The 18,050-nt window shown below is 41.9% G+C and overlaps 1 protein-coding gene across 4 annotated transcripts in view; it reads left to right on the plus strand.

Annotated features, from left to right (window-relative positions):
* The window catches only part of LOC122790444 (breast cancer anti-estrogen resistance protein 1-like), an 829,901-nt gene that overhangs the window by 671,048 nt on the left and 140,803 nt on the right, over positions 1 to 18,050 (plus strand). For 3 of the 4 annotated variants that reach the window (XM_044057978.1, XM_044057979.1, XM_044057981.1), the window contains exon 5: positions 4,194 to 4,277. The exons of the other annotated variant lie outside the window; for it this stretch is intronic. In XM_044057978.1, coding sequence (XP_043913913.1) covers positions 4,194 to 4,277 — 84 coding nt within the window. The remainder of the gene's footprint in view (positions 1 to 4,193; positions 4,278 to 18,050) is intronic. 4 annotated transcript variants of the gene reach the window in all.

Raw genomic sequence — 18,050 nt, forward strand, 5'->3', positions numbered from 1 at the left:
TGATTGCAAACTGGGGGCCATAATCAAATCTCCAGTTGACACAAGCATCCTCCAAAAGGGTCTCACAGAGACGGATGCTTGGTGCCAGAGCCACGGCCTCAAGCTAAATGCTAAAAAGTGCATAATCATCCCCTTTGGGAAAAACAAGGTGCCCACAAATTACCACATAGGTGGTAATCCATTAAGTACAGAAGAAGTAATTAGAGATTTGGGGACCAATGTAGATAGTAATCTCTCCTTTGATAATCACGTTGCCAAAGTGGTTAGAAAGACCTTCTATATAGCCCACCTTATCACGAAAGGGTTCGCATCTAGATCAAGAGAGGTCATTGTGCCCCTCTATTCGTCACTCATCAGGCCCATAATTGAATACAATGCCCCTTTTGGGATGTACCTTACCCGACACCTGCAGCAACTGGAGAGACCCCAAAAGTACCTCACCAAGAGGATCATGGGCTACAAACAGATATCCTATGCAGCTCAACTAAAGAAACTCCAGCTCTACTCAGTTGCTTGCCGCCTACTCACAAGCGATCTGTGCCTGACATACAAAACCATGTCAAACCCAGAATTAATGGACATGCTCCACCTCAAAAAGTCCAAGTCCCTTAGAGCTACATGCTCCAGGGACCTAAACCTCAGCACAAAAATAAACAGGACATGCTGGAGGGACAGATTCATTTCCCAGAGGCTCCCCTCACTCTGGAATAGAATCCCAATTCATGTTAGACATAGCCCCTCGCTGACCCTCTTCAAGCGAAATCTGGACGCGTGGATGGGAAATTGCAAATTCACCCCTGGGATCTCTTCTGTGTCCCTGCTAGAGAGAGGCACAGTAAACTAATCTTAAAAGGGTACCTTCTGTGACCTACTTTACAGAGGCACAGTAGGCTAATCTAATAGGGAGGCAGAAGCCAAATACACTCTGGATAGGTTTATAAATGTCCTAGGGCAGATAGCCTAGTATCTACCTATGAACCTGTGAGCTAACTTTACCTCCCTTCGAACCTGCTGCTTCAGCAGAACTAAGATACCTGTCCTGGAAGACTGCTTTTCTCCTAGCTATTACCTAAGCTAGAAGGGTTTCAGAACTTCAGGCACTGATGGCCATTGAGCCCTTCATCATCTTCCATGCAGACAGGGTCTCCCTGAGGACTAATCCCTCCTTTATGCCCAAGGTGGTATCTAATGTAACTCTCAACCAGGCCATACATCTACCCACCTTCTTTCCTAACCCTCAGAACAAGGGGGAAAGAATTCTGCACTCACTAGATGTGCATAGACAGCTCAGATACTATCTGGACCGGATTAAACCCTTCAGGAAAACGGACCGACTACTTGTCAGCTTTTCCCCAGGGGCAGAGGGGAAGCCCATTTCCAAATGGATATCACATTGTATCCATTTCTGCTACAGTTTGCATGGGAACCCCTCCCTCCAAGTGTCATCAAACCCATTCCACTTAGGGCAGCCTCCACTTCCACAGCATTCCTCAGAGGAGTTCCCACCAGAGACATCCTGGAAGCTGCCACCTGGACTTCTGGTGCATACCTTTACCAAGCATTTTAGCCATCAGGACCACTTTACCATATTTACTTGGGCCTCTGACTGGTTAGGGCAAGAACAACTGATGTAATGGCGTCGGCTGCCTTCCTTTATAGCACTGACGACCTGACGTCAGCCAGCAAGCGACAGCAGCCAATGCAGAAAAACATTGACTCTGGTATTCGGCCCGGCCAAGGGCTACCAGAGCAGGGATAACTGCAACAGTGAATATACTCAAACATCTACATTTATGGTAAGTATACACAACTGTACTTTCTCCATTTTACTAAAGATAAGGGAGACACCATTCATACTGCCTCAATGTGAAGATCTTTTGACTTGGTACAAGTGATTGTTGATACTTCCAAATTTGAGGACATTCTAACATAATAGATGATTTCACGTTACAACACTTTATGCACCTTTTGATAGAGTGATGTGTAACATGGTATACATGCATTTGATCGGCCGGTGGATGGCCGATCGGAAAATGTGTGAAAGCAATGCAGCAGGTTCTCACAATTGCAAACCAGAGGTAGTCGAAGCACACAATACCCCCCCCCCTTTTTGACCCATGGTAGTGCTTGTTTAGGTGGTAGAGCGGTCGGAAATGTCGCATTCTGTGTTTTTGTACAACATTCCAACCATTTGCCACTTTCAAATTCGAAATTGTGATTCTGTGTTACACCCGTTCGAAGTTGGTGTGGACGCTCAAATGAGTGTATACCGTGTAACATTATTAGGAAAGCTTGAAAGCCTGCCACCAGATAATCTTACCTAGCTAACAAGGAAGAGATTTTTCTTGGACTGTCATAGGAGAAATCAGGACCCCATTTAGCATCAGTATCCTTAATTCCACAGTACCAGCCAAGAGTTGTAAAGACTAGAGCTGGCTTATGCATGAAGGAGGGCACATGTTTAATTCAATTTCATCTCCTTTTAGCCCTGTGTCAGGCAAATGTCTTGAGGTAAGAGAAAAGTCCAGCTTCACTCTGGTGTCCACAAAAACTCAGGAAGTCATAGCCATAGGGTGAATGTTCACTTGTAGCAATTTCCCATTGATAAATAATTGGAGATGCTGTGAATGAATGCATAAATAAATAAATAATACTACAGCAGTTATTCTACTTCTTTGAACATCTACTCTTTGAGATTTGCTCAGACAGCTTTACTTTTCTGCAACTCTGCTTGGCGTCTGTTACCTATGTTCCTCTTAGACTGACACGTCACTTTCTGCTGTCTGTGTTGTTTGTTAAGCTTATTGTATTAACCTGGTACACATGATACCACTATTTGCTTATTACTTTTAACTGCTCAAATATCTTTGAAGTAAGTTTATTATTAAAGTGCTCATTTACGCAGTCGTACTTGTTTTAAAATATTTCTTCTAGTCCTCAGGGCTATATATGAAAAAATAACCCTTCTGACCAATGTGCATACCTAGTTATTTAAAGAAGGATAGGTAAATGAAATAAAACATAGAAAGAAAAGGGTCGGACTACAGCTGCTACAGTAGTTTTGTGAATGTGAACAGCCTCTGATGTGCTTTCATTTTTTTTCTTTGCTTTATAATTGTTGAAATTTTAAAACCGGCAGAAAACAGTGAAACACAGAACTGATATTAGAGCTTTGGCACTTGGCCTGGTAGATCTTCAGTGCATCTCCCTGCACCACAGTCTTCAGTCATTTGATCCATGAATATTCCTCCTCCTGGTGGATGATGCTGTTTTTTGAGAGGGCAGGTTGTGTTTGTTATCTTACCTGATTTTGTTGTCCTAATTCATTCAACCTTATGGCATTTTGGAACTTTATGCACAAGTACGTGAATTTTCCTAGTCCTGTTTGTCATCCTTACTATTCAGCTTACAAATAGCATCCCTCAGCTGTTATGAAACTCTTTTCATTATGCTGCAGCGCTTGTGGTGATGGGAATGTCGAAAAGTTATTAGCACAAGGATCCAGCCATCTAGAATGTCTAGCCCTAATATCCCAGATGTTACTTGTGCAAGAGAGATACAGTAGTTGAAGTCATAGCCAGAGTTCGTACAGTCTATTTGTTTTAGCAGTACAGCGTTAAAATCTGCTTTATTCCAGATATAGTGGTGGTGTGATTCACTGCTGTGGTAGCAGGGGTCATTGCTGCAGATGTGACTTTTTCTGTGCCAGCTGTACTACTAAACAGATGCATATGAAGAAATGTGTGTTCTTGTAAGATGACATGCTCCAGAACAGCACATGTTTATAATAACTGCTGTCGTTTGAGTCTTTGCTATAAGCACATTTTGAATTTTTGAAAGTCCTTCTAAGTTGCTGATGTAATTGAAGTTAAGCATAAGCTGGTCTACTGAAATGCCATAAATATGCACCCTGGGTACCGCAAAACACATTATCACCACATGCATCTGTTTATGCTTGCATGCATGTATCTGAATGTAGAATGCAGTATTCCCTTCACATTATTGTTAGTGTAATACTGCAGTATTGTTAAAAAAATCAGTTGGACTCTAATATTTGAAATGGTGGCTGGCATTTTTTCTAAGCAAGTATGGCATAAGTAATGCTTAAAATCGCTAACATGACTCCACCTTTCACAGTTTTGTGGGTGCTATGTGGGCTTTTGTTTGCTGTCTGACTCTGTTGATATTTTCAGGGTGTAGAAGACTTGAGAGATAACCAGAAGGCAACCCTAGAGAAGGAGCTGATTCTTGAGCCCCAGGATTCTCCGCCACCAAAGGTAGGCACTGCCTTGGATAGATAACTTTCTGCAGTGGGACATGTAACATGTACTTTCACCTTATAAGACAGCAGCATAGGCTTGGTAGGAAGAGAACAGCATGATGGGGAATCTTGAAACTACATACAGCCTGTCATTGTAATGGAATGTTGTTTGTGAGTGTAGTGTGATGAAACAGCCTTACGTAATGCTAGGGATGTCAACAGTGCTGCAGAAGGAGAGCAGCAAACGGCCACATTATTATTTGCTGTTGTATCAATGAAGCAGACTTGGTTACAGCTGCAGAAGGAAGTAGCAAATGGTCCAGTTATGGGAGATATGTCTTAATACAAAAAAAAAAAAATACTGCGGGCCCCATTTAATAATATGGTTTGCTATGGTCATAACAGGAATGATCAAATTAATATAATAAATAGTGTTACAAAAATTTTAGCTGTGGTTTGCAATGAGTAAGTCTTGAGCTGTGGTTAGCAATGAGAAACCCACCATAATTCAGACAACTGGTAAACCTCACCAAATCTTGCATAATCTCTGACAAGAAACACTACTACTTTAATTTACCGAAGACTCTCCAAAACTTTTCTGGGTCAATATAAATAACCTCTTAAGCCTTGGCAGAACATCCCATCTCAACAGAAACAGCTAAAAGCATTGCATGCACATTTTGTCCAGACTGTAGCTTCACTACTTAATGTTAGCAACACTAATGACTCTGTTTCACCACCCTTAGTCAACAACCTCACTGCATTCTTCTCTTCTGAGACCGTTCCAATCTCTGCAGTCAGAAAATATGCTCTTATACTCAAACCCACTACCCTAGAACTAGACAGCCTGCCAGCAGAGTACATTAGACTTCCTGCTCGTGTTCTAGCATACCCAGTGTCCATCTTTATAAACAGATCTGTCCTGGAATCTTACACTCCATCTATCCTGAAAAGGTCCTAAATTTTACCATTGCATAAAGGTGATCAATCCCTTGATTTGAACAAGGTCCTTTCTTCCCCTGTCCAAAATCTTGGAAAAATGTATTAAAACACAGTTACTCAAATATCTCTAAGATTATAACCTCTCTCTAACCCAACATGGCTTTCATCCCAACCATAGTATAAGCAGTGCTACTCTGCTTCCTAAATACCGTAAACTAAAACAGAAATGAAGACAAAGTGGTGGTTTCTTTGTTTTTTTTGGATCTTCAGTACCAGCTCAAATGAAAAAGATTGCCATGGGTCTGTAATTGGTAACCCTTGTTAAGGCACCATGTTATATAGTAACATAATGATTGTTTGTTTTTTTCCCAGAGAGTAGGGGCATATTTTCCTTTGGTGGAACAATCTATCAAAATGGAGACAGGATTAGGCTGGTGCATGTGCTGCAGTTTTTATATATTCAGTAGGTAGGTTGTCAGCAGCCATGATTGTTAGCTGCAGATTAAGCAGATGTTTTTTTAATAGCGGAGATTGGGACAGGCAGAAAGTTGAACAAAATTGTCTGTTTTTCTTGTATTGCAGGACAGATGGAGGAAAAGGGATCTTCTTGAGGAATGAAAGAACTTGTATAAAGTGGGAGTTAAACTGAGTAGCAGTGATGCGTGTGTTACTAGTTCATAGGTTCATAGGAGATTACTAGGCTAATGGCCCAAGTGCACTTACAAACCTAACCGTATTTAACCCAACTTTCCAAATTTTCAGTAGCTAGGTGAACAAAGTTCACAGAGATATGAGCATCAGTAGGAGAAGGCATAGTAATTTGGCCAGGATGTGGCAGATTCTTTGTGTACAGACAGAGTAGTTTGGGATTGCTTTGGTATATGTGATGGATCTTGGTTCAGTGGGATTGCTTGTCATTTTGTTTGTTGAGATTTCTGTAATTGTGGAAGTTTGGAAGGTATTCTATGTTTTGTTTTTAGACCAGCCTTTCTCCAGGCTGTGTCTCTGTCTGTGGCAGATGTTGTTTGGTTTCTATTGTTAGTTACTGTGCTGGGTTTGATTTAACTTTTTTATGTTCTTGGTGGTCTGATCATTTAGTACATTCAGAAAACAAAAAAAAGATGATGATAGTTCCAACAAACACAGTTTATGGTAATGGGAAATACACATGTGAAACAAAAGGTGTAGGGTATTTAGCTCAATGCCAAGTATGCCCAAGTTTCTATATAGGAAAAAGAGAACATTGTGTAGAACAATGTATTTATGAACACCGGTATAGTATAAAGCCGATCATACTAATGCCCTGGCTAGACATGTTATGGTGTACCCTGATCACAAATTCTGGTATACAGTAATTGATCAAGTACAACCAGATGCTAAGGAGGGAGCTTAGCCATGAAGGTTAGAGGAGAGAGAATTATTGTGGCAACTTAGACTGAATCCCCAAGCTTCCTCGGGTCTAAATGAATGCAGTTCCTTGAAATGTGTACTGAAGTTAAACTCACTAGACAAGTAATAAATGTCTTGTGTGTGACTGTATATATATTTTTAAATTTACACTGAACACTGAATTTTTTATCTCATATTTTAAATGCATTTATAACATTTGCATTGACAAGTGAATTTTATGTGGAATGCAGCTTTAAGAATGTCAGGAAGTGATGTCATGGTTACATATGTTGTTTAAACGTGTGTAAATGAATGGTAGATGTCTGAAGAAGTTTACTGATTGTAGTAGGCGAAAACGCTAACAATAAATTGTGTCTGTTGGAACTATAAATAAAAACAATAAATTGTGTTTGTTGGAACCATCATCATCTTTTTTGTTTTCTGAAGTTTTAATATTTGGTTTGTTTCATTTAGTACATTCAGAAGGGTTGTATTGAAATGAGATACTGCATCATCTAGAGGAGTGGTTCGTATTATATTCCAAATGCTCCGGTTTCCTCCCACATCCCAAAGACATGCAGTAGGTGGATTGGACACTCTAAATTGGCCCTATGTGTGAGTGCGTGTGTGTGCCTTCTGTGGAAGGTTGAGCGCCGGGCTGGCAACTCGACACTGTAAAACTCCACTGCCAATCATGAGCGGACAGGTGATCCGCTGTGGCGACCCCTAACCGGGAGAAGCTGAAAGAAGAAGAAGTAGGTTATGGATGGAGGTAAAAGTTTAATTGTTGAATGTGAGTAGATTGTGCACTTGATTACATATTGCATGTTTGCTTATACAGTGTCACTGTTTCAGTGTATATGTTGAGAAGTGGGTACAAATGCTATCATGTAAGCACCCAAAAGTTAATTTTGTTTTTTTTTTTTTTTTTGGTTGGTAAGACTCCATTTTACTGTGGACTGCCTATTATTATTTGTTGATTCTTGTAGCGGTATTGATTACTTGGGTGAAACCATATAATTTTATTGAGCTGGAGGGGATGTATGAGTTAGTCAACTGACAGCTAATGTTACTGCCCCAGTATGATAGCTTATTGGCAGATGTTGTGAGATATCCAGTAGAAGATGTATTCAGTTGTAGTAGTAATATTATCTGGTGGAATGTGTAATCCTGAATTGCATATCCTCTTTCTGTTGTTGATATTTGAGATGTGAAATAAGAATTTCAGCATTATTGTAGTGGGGTAGATAATGATTTCTAAATTGTTTCTGTATGTGATGACAGCTACATCTTGTACTTTATTTCTCCTGTGTATTCTAAGTGTGTCAAAGTCTGCGTGTAAGATTTTATTGTCCATTATTTCCTGCTTTAGCCAAGTATCTGTGGTGGCATGAATATCAGGGAAGTAAAATGCTAGGCATGCGTGAATGTCTTGTAACTTGCTGCAGATGCTTCTGAGATTCATATTAAGGAGGAGTAATTTGGAAGCCGCAGTTTAATTTCTCCAAGTCTTTTGGGTTTCTAATACCATGAGAGGAACGGACCCCATTCCTAAGTCAGGTTATGATTAAAATTCATGAAATTAGTATTGTTTCAACTTTAGATTTTCACCAGAAGTGCTTTTCACAGCACCTGCAATTTGCTTAGAACTGACTCCTGTAATTCGTTCGGAGTTACGTATATTGGTAGCATATCTAAATATGACTGCAAATTCTTTTTATTAGGCCTGTTGCTCCAACTACTGTTGGAACTGTCTGGGTATCATTCTCTCATTTCTGCTTGCAAATTGTGGCATTTTATGACTCTCTGTCTCTCTGTACATAAGACACTATAATCACTGAGCGTAGCAATTTCAGTGATCAATGCTAGTTTTGTTTTTTTTTTTCCTGGACTACTCTCTCTGGTTTTCTTGCATCTATTTTTTGATGTGTTGGTAATTGGTGATCCCATGTGATATGCACTGCATCAGTCTACAGTGCTTTGTGGTTCATGCTTCTAGTACTTCTCAACTACTTCAGTGCAACAGTTTTGCCACATTATTGTGCATTTCAGTATACAGGCTTTCTGCCAAGATGCATCACACACCCAGCAACAAGATGTTTAACTGTTTCTAGTCTGGTTTTAAAGAACCTGCATTTGTTTGTTTCTCCCATATGTTCAGTGGACTTTGTGAAACCGTCATGTACATAGTCCGCTGTCCTGGACCACCATTTATTAACCTTTCATCTTATTGTTTCAGTTTACCTGTCCTTAACCATTCCTGTGTCGAATCCTGATCTACATGAGGTTGTTCCAGGAGATCTCTGTACTTGCCAGAACATTTGTCTTTTCCACATTCATTTCCTTCTTATCTAATCCTTCGCCTTCTACTCTTTCTTTGGTTTTCTGGCACATTCAGTTGCTGACTGATTTTTTCTACATCTGGTTTGATTTCCATTCCTACTTGACACCAAAATGCTTTTGTTAAATTGAGCAGAGAAGTTATCTTGGACTTCTCATGTTTTAAATGTTCACTATGTTTGGATCCGGTGATATCATCAAATATGTGTGAAGTCCTACAATATATATAATATATATATATATATAAGAAGAAAAAATATATAATCTCGATGTATGCTGATATTTATATATCATTTGATAAACATGAAGCATTTCTCTTCTTTTCCTGTCCAACTGATCCAGTACCTTTTGGGGCCATTCATTCCCCCCCAAAACAGGGATAGCAAATTGGTTTATAGCTTGGACTTCATTTCTAGTTGTCAAAGCAGTTTTCAGTATTAGTGTTAGTCTTCCGAAGTATTCCTTAGTGATTTTTATTCACATTTGTTCATATTTTATTGCTGCTTCATCAATTTCAAAATATTTTTCCACTCCTTTTTGCTTAAGTTCCTTTTTATCACATTCCTGTCACTAATTGATATTTTCTTGATGCTGTAGCTTTCCTGCTTTAGACTTTGCTTTTGCACATTTATCAAGACAAAGTTACATTCTGATATCAGGGCCAGTGTGTTAGCATTCCAGCAAATGTCAGATTGGGGGCCTTCTGGGCACTTCCAGTGTAAGTATCACCAGTCACTGCCACCCCTCATAAGCAATCTTTTACTTCATGCTGCAAACTTTTAGGAGTGATATACACAGACTGACCTGTAGCTGCAATGATATTACATTACAATAGGTCAGTGTACCACACTATGTTGGCCCATCTCACAAAGGGACATTTACGGTCACCGGCATTTAGTTGCAACAGTGAAATGACAAGAATTCTATGTAGAGGTCTGGACTTGAGTGAAATGGCACCCTAGGCTTACCATTTCAGCCCCCCAGACACACACACACACACACACACACACACACACACACACACACACACACACACTCAAGAACTCCCTTCTGTTTCTCCCTATCTTGGGCTCCCCATACCGTGGGGATTACTTTTTTCTTCCTTTTCTCACATTTTGTGTTATTCTTCAGCTTTTTCAAGACACTATAACTTTCTATATGCTCAGAAGTGCATTTTCAAGTTTTTTTTTTTTTCCCTTTTACACCTTTTCATCCTGTGATGGCTTAAACAGAAATTATGATTAAAGAAGGAAATTCATGGTTGTTGTTCATCTTTAGTGTTCCTTGCATCATTGCAACACACCTTTCCTATCCAAAACAGCACAGTAGTAACCATTTAGGAAATAACTCAAGAGAACATAGGGTTATAGATGCTCAGGAATGTATTTTAGAGTATTTTCCCATCTTTTAACCCAATGGTGGCTTAACCAAAAATCACAAGTAAGAAAAGAATGTCTTTTTTTTTTTTGTTTTTCAGGGAAGATGAAAGTTGTGCCCAAGGCTAAATGTTCAAAGCGGATAAATTGTTGTGAAGATACACAGGTCTATTTTGGAATATTTCCTGCTTCCTTTCCCCTCCCCCCAAAAAAGACAGTCACTGCCTATGCATCTCTCTGGTGTTAGATTGTGATGAAAGCGGAGGTTCAAATTGCTACAGTCATAGATTTCAAGTGATGGCTGACATGCATGTACATAGCATGCCTCCTCACTCCTCACCCATAGCCCCCAAAGGCAGCCACCAGTATATGTGTCTGATGTATGATTTTGACGAAAGTGAAAAAAATGATTACAGTAATGTATTTTACTTTGCTGCTCCTAGACAGTACAGTGCCCCTACAGAAGTTATAGTAACCTTCTTTGTACACCTCTAAGGTCTGCGAAAAAAGTAAAAGAAACAATGACCAAACTGTCCTCAGGCCAAACATAAGGTGTTCTTCGTGTTTCACTGTTGCAGTCATCACTTGTGGGGGTTATCCCTGCTGGGTAGCCCTCGGTCAGCCCGAATACCAGAGTCAAGTTTTTCCCCTGCACCAGCTGCTGTCGCCTGTGGACTAACGTCCGGTTGTCAGTGGTATAAAGGACTAACGTCAGGTTGTCAGTGGTATAAAGGAGAGCAGCTGGCACCATTACATCAGTCTTTCTTGCCGTGGAGCCTGAAGCAAAAGCAGTTTGCGTGTGTGCCGGTCGGTCATTTCCAGAGTGGAAGTTGAATCTGAAAACGACTAAAGCTAAGTACCCCATTGGGAACCTTTTTCTTGCACTAACTGATGTCCGAAAAAGTAAATAATTGTCTGTGCTGTGGAAAACAAATATCACACCGAGATTGTGCGTTACTTGTCTAGGCTCAGACCACGACATCCCCCGTTGTCAGTGCTGCGCACTTTTCAATTCTAGGACTGTTTGCCTTACAGCTGAATTTGTAGCCAGGCATTTTCAAAGTAGTTCTTCACATTACAAAGTGGCATCTGTCAGTCAGCAGTCTGTGGATATTCCCAAAAAATGAAAAGATAAAAAAAGGGACAGACCACAAAAACTTAAGCCTCCCAGAAGCAAGTTGTCAGTTCTCAGGAATTCAGTGAGGCACATTCGCAGCCCCTCATGCCCAACTTGTTTCCTTCGCAGGCCTCTACCGGAATCCTTTCAGAGTCTAATAAGCCACCAGGAAATGCTTCATCATCCGATCCCTTGGTTGTCTCTGCTTCAGTTGGGTCCGGAGCCACTACGCAGGCACCAGCTTCTGAGGAGATTCTTTGCACAACCGATTCAAGGCAAAAACCGACGTCTTCGCCTCCGACTACCGCATCCCAACAACAGACAGATTTACTAAGGTGTAAAAGCAAAACCACCCCAAAGAAAACAGTCTTTAGTCACCATCTTACTCCTCCTCCACCACCTCAGACACAGTTAATGAAAATGGCGGAGGACCTCATCACTTTCATCAGGGGTAGCCATACCACTCCTTCTAAAAGAAAGAGGGATACTTCCACTGAAGTTCACACAGAGCTGGATTCTGAAATTTCAGACTAGCTGGATTCAGATGAGGAACAGCAACCTCTCACCTCCTTGGAGGATTCTGATGCAGAGGAATCTACCCCCCCCCCCCCAAGGATCTTTCATTTGGGGAAACCCTGCACACTCTCAGTGAGCATTTCCACTGGGAAGCCCAAGATTATCCTCAGTCTAAGAAAAGACTAAGAGAGTTTCTAGATCTTCTTCAGCACAGACCTTTGGCCATCCCTCCTATTCTGGACGTGGTGGATGATGTTTTTAATGAATCTACCCTCAGCCCTGAGACCCTACCCCCTGCTCCTAGAAAACCTGAGAGGAACTACAGGGTGCCTGATTCACATAAGTATTTGTTTAAAAACCCTGCAGCAGACCCAGAGGTCATCACACAGGGGCCCAAGGGGGCAAGGCTAGCTCATCTAAAAACCCATTTCCCTCTGACAAGGACTCAAGAGCCCTGGACAGATTGGGTAAGAAAGTGTACACCTCCACAACCTTAGCTATTAGAGCTCTTAACTGTCAGTTCCATATTCTAAAATATCAACAGCACACCTTGGAACTTATGAAACAAAAATTTTCATCTTTACCTGACACTAATACTTCCAAAGAGTTAGCAGATCTTCTGCACTCTACTTCCCAACTGCACTGTGGATTCGATGCCCTAGAAGCCTCAAGTAGGGCAGCTGTGGCAGGTTCAGCCATTAGGAGGCACTCATGGCTAAAAGAACAACCACTGCCTGATCATGTAATATCAAAACTTCTTGATGCCCTCCTGGATAAAGACAGCTTGTTTGGATCAAAAGCAGAGGAAGTCATCAAAAGATGGAGGATAAAGATAAATCTATGCAAACAGTAAAAGACTTCCTCCAAGTTAAACCTTCCAGATTCAGCAGAAACTTTCCCTCTAAGCACTGGTCTTTCCCAGCCCCCAATAGACAGGCTCAAGGGAGACCTCGCAGGGACAGACAAGTTAGACAACAAAACCAAGGCCAGTGAAGGACTAAGCAGTGGCCCTTCACCACTCCCACATCAGGGAGTTCTAAGTCCACTCACTATTCTAAGAACGTGCAATGACTCCCACTCCCCCCTCCCATCAGAGGTTAGGAGGAAGGCTGTCGCTTTACAAACAAAATTGTCTGTCTGTAACAAAGGGCCAATGGGTATTAAAATCATTTTTCATGGATACAAATTTACCTTCCAACAAGTCCCAACCTTAACAGGTTATCCAAATCTACCTCCAAATCAGTGGGCAGAAGCATTAAAACAAGTGTACATACTCCATGCTCAAGGAGCAATGGAGCCTGTGCCACAGGAGCAAGCAGGAAAAGGTTTTTACTCCAGACTGTTCCTAGTGCCAAGAAAAGAAGGCATTTGGTGACCCATCCTCGACCTGTCCACTCTAAACACCTTCCTAGAGGTCCCAAAATTTAAAATGCTAACTCTTCAAAAACTTTTACCAATGATGGACAAAAATGCATCCTAAAGGATGCTTACCTTCATATACCCATCAGGGAGCTTTGCAGAAAATACCTACGCTTCAGAGCAGGTTCACAACACTTTCAGTTCTCTATGCTACGCTTTGGCTTATCTACGGCTCCCAGGGTCTTCACAAAATGCCAGGTCCCAGTGGTTGCTTTCTGCAGACAGCAAAACATCCAGATTTACCCTCATCTGGATGACTGCCTAATCCAGGCAGACAACAAAGAGAAGTTAATATAGGACCTGCTCTTTGTACAAACAACCCTACCCTCTCTAGGGTTCACTATCAACAGGAAAAAATCAAACCTAAACCCCTCCAGGCAGATCACCTTCTTGGGCGCACACCTGGACACAGCCTCCCAAACAGCCTTCCTCTCACCGGAAAAGCAATGCTTTCTACCAAATTTCTTCTCCCAGTTAGCTCTCAGAAAAAAACTCACAGCTAGGAGAATTTTGCAAGCACTGGGTTACATGTCATCTTGCATTCTGATGATTCCCCTGGCCAGGCTGCACATGAGGAAACTCCAGTAGTACCTAAAGAATCTTTGGTGCCAACACTCTCAATCTAGGGAGACCACTGTCCCCCTCATTCCATGCATAAGAAACAAGTTTCTTTGGTGGGCAGAGGCCTGCACTCAGAACAATGGCCTTCCCTTCACCTACATTCCTCCAGACCAGACTATCACCACAGATGCCTCAGACCTAGCTTGACACCCGAACCTCAAGCACCTTCACTGGCACATCAACCTAAAGGTAATGATCGTAGTTCACAAGGCTATCACATCCTTCCAAGACCACCTAAAACCAGGAGTCCTCCTCATAAAAACAGACAATACCACAGTCATGTGGTACATCAGCAAGCGGGGGGGGGGGGGCACACTCCTACCCTCTCTGCTGTCTAGCCGTAAGCCTGTGGCAGACAGCCTCCTCCTTGGGCCTATACCTGATAGCCCACTACATCCCAGGAGTAAACAACACCCTAGCACACCATCTAAACAGAAACTACCTAGACCCCCACAAGTGGAAACTCCAAAAGGGGACATTCTTCCAAATCACCCAGGCCTGGGGGACACTAGAGGTGGACCTCTTCGCCTTACAACATAAGCTGCACAAATTCTGCACCAGGGAGTTCCACCCCCCCAACTAGGAAAGTGGATGCTCTTGTCATTCCAATGGACCAATGTATTCATTTATGCGTCGTCGTCGTCCCCCCTTACTCCCAAGGGTACTCCTCAAAATAAGGCAGGAAGGACCAAAAGTCATCCTTGTAGCACCAGACTGGCCCAGGCAACATTGGTACCCCTTGCTGCTCAGCTTAACCAAGGAGACTTACAAACCCTTGCCTTTAACTGCAGACCTCCTGACACAAGCCAGAGGGGAGATTCTGCATCCAAACCTGCACACTCTCAAACTTTCTGCATGGCTTATCGCCCAGGGACTGGAGATAACCCACAGTTGAGCAAGCAGGTCCTAGACATTATTAAAGAAGCTAGAAGGCCCAGCACCAGGAAATCATACTCAGAGAAATGAAAAAGATTCAACTCCTGGTGCCTGTCAAAAGGCCACAGCAGCTCCCAGCCGTCCCTTCCACTTATTCTGGACTACCTAGCGGAGCTACTTAACAAGGGCTCTCCTTTTCCTCCATTAAAATCCATGCCTCAGCCATTTCAGCACACTTTCATGCTGATATATAACAACAAGGAGACGGTGTTGCCCAAAGGTCTGCTCCAAACACCAAATCCAAATATACTAAAGACAAACTGGAACGGACCACCACAATAAATGGATAAAACCAAGTAATCTTTAATCGCTTTAAGCTTTAAAAAATAAAACCTAGCTTGAGATAACCAAAAACAAAAAATACGAGTCGCTATATGTTTCAAATATTACAAACATCAAGTTGAGACCAGGTTCCTAGTTGTCCAACTAACCCCCGTATAAACCCTTATATAATCTTATGAAAGAAATGAATGACGAGACCTAGAAGAAAGCGAAACTGCATGAACCATAGCTCATGAAACTATTCACGTATCCAACTGAATAAACTAATCATTGTGTGAGGAGAATTTATTCATGGAATGTGTCCTAACAAAACTCTCTCTCTCTCACCTCCTACAAATGATGCATGCATGGATCATCATGGGCATCAAAAAAACATAAGTGGACATGTCATCACTTTCATGCTGAACAGCCTGTCTTCTCTCAACCTTTTATTAAGCAATTCATCAGACAGTTATCTAACATTAGGCCCCCCCTAGAAGGGCACCCACTCCAGCCTGGGACCTGAACTATGTCTTAGAAAAACTGACATTGCCTCCCTTTGAACCAGCTGCATCAGCAGACCTAAAACACCTTTCCTGGAAGACTGCCTTCCTCTTGGCCATTACGTCAGCTAGGAGGGTGTCAGAACTTCAAGCACTCTTGGCTACTGAACCCTTCATTATCTTCCATGCAGACAGGATGTCTTTCAGGACTAATCCCTCATTCATGCCAAAGGTAGAATCAGATGTGACCCTAAACCAGACTATACATCTCCCCACCTTTTTTCCAAACCCTCAGAATAAAGGGGAGAAAATTCTGCACACACTGGATGTGCACAGACAGTTAAGATACTACCTGGATAGAACAAAGTGCATTAGGAAGATGGGTCAACTGTTGGTTGGCTTTGCCCCAGGGAAAGAGGGGAAGCCTGTCTCCAAACAGACCATTTCAAAATGGATATCTAATTGCATACACTTCTGCAACACTTTTCATGGAAAAGCTCCTCCTAAATCTATCAGAACACATTCCATTAGGGCAGCCTCTACTTCCACTGCCTTCCTTAGAGCAGTACCCACCAGGGACATCCTGGAAGCTGCCACTTGGACCTCAGTCCACACCTTCACCAAACACTACCATCTGCTTCTGTTCTCCAGGGCTCGGGCAGGCTTTGCCTCTGCAGTCCTGCAAGACATGCTAGCTCAATCCTAGGAATTTCATACTTCCACCCCCCCCCCTTTCTCAGCTTTGGGAATCCTCCCACAAGTGATGACTGCAACAGTGAAACACGAAGAACATAGTACAGTTGTGTACACTTTCCATAAATGTAGATGTTCAAGTGTATTCACTGTTGCAGTCCTATTTCCCTCCCACCTTCCGCCTTAATCTTATCCTTTTTGGAGATTAATGGTCATTCTTGTGGTCTTGGGCCTCCACAGCCTCTTTAAACATTTCCTTCAATGGGCTGCTACAGGTTAGGGCAAGAAAAACTGATGTAATGGCACCAGCTGCTCTCCTTTATACCACTGATGACCTGATGTCAGTCCACAGGTGACAACAGCTGGTGCAGGGGAAAAGCTTGACTCTGGTATTCGGGCCGACCGAGGGCTACTCAGCAGGGATAACCCACAAGTGATGACTGCAACAGTGAATACACTTGAACATCTACACTTATGGTAAGTGTACACAACTGTATTGTATAATGCCATCCTGTGCATATCTCTAAGGTTTGATTGTGTTGAAAATTAAAGAAGTAATAACCACACAGTCCTCAGTCCCCCCTCCCCCATAACCTAAAGCAGTTTTCTGTACATGCACAACTAAGCATGGGTGGTTTTAAAATTGGTGTAGTTGAGAACAGAGGCTATTATCAGCTTTAGCCTAACAGGGTCATATCATAGCTCAGTTCAGGTTAAAAAGCATAATTAGAAAATTAATACATTTTATTTCATTTTTCCCCAACCAACATGAGCTCTTGTGAGGTCCCCACACAGTCAAGGATGATTAAGGGAGCCCCCATATCCATTTATACAGTCTGGGGAGTGGGGGGCACCAGAATCATAGAAGATGCAAGTGTCTGAATGTTCTTTGATATATTTTATGTCTTACTTTTGAAATATAATTACTTGTTAGCTGCATTTTTAACTGCCACCAAGAATAGTTATGAAAATGCCTTAGCATTAATGGGTGTGTGCACAGACAAAAATCAGTGATAATTTTATACATGCGCACACACACACACACACACACACACACACACACACACACACACACACACACACACACACACACACACACACGCATGCATGCCACAGCAATACTGGTTTTATACGTATTTCAGCAAATAGCAATACAGTGTGCAACACTGGTACTGCCACACCAGACCAGTGACTGTTGTTTAGCAGTCCTCAAACAGCAGCAGGGGTAAGTCACTTTTATTTACCTCATTGAGGAGAGATGCTTATCTGTCACTGTCCCTGATTTTGCTCATACGTTTGTTCTATTCTTTGTAAAAAGTTTGATTTGCTGGTAAATCATTCCGGACTACAGACAGTCAATAAACCAGTCATCTGAGTTTTATACATCTTATTGTCCAAAAAATGCATGTTGATGCAAAATGTGTCATTCTGTTAACATTTTAAGTGAATTAGAGTAATATTTAAAGTGTGTTCTTGATTTTGAGCCTTTATTCTGCTGTTATTTTTGGCATTGCATTGAATTCTTAAGCAAAGAAGTTGAGAGTTTTAGAATCTGGTGTTCTGCCAGTATTTGTAAAACTCTCTGAAACAGAAAACCATCCCTGAAGATTGGAGGCATCAGCTCTTGTTAAAATCCATGGTTCACGCTGAGATTGGTCACTTTGGGCTGCTGATCT

The sequence above is a fragment of the Protopterus annectens genome, chromosome 16.part0 (assembly GCF_019279795.1).
Source record: "Protopterus annectens isolate FY-2018-M chromosome 16.part0, PAN1.0, whole genome shotgun sequence".
Taxonomy (NCBI): domain Eukaryota; kingdom Metazoa; phylum Chordata; order Ceratodontiformes; family Protopteridae; genus Protopterus; species Protopterus annectens.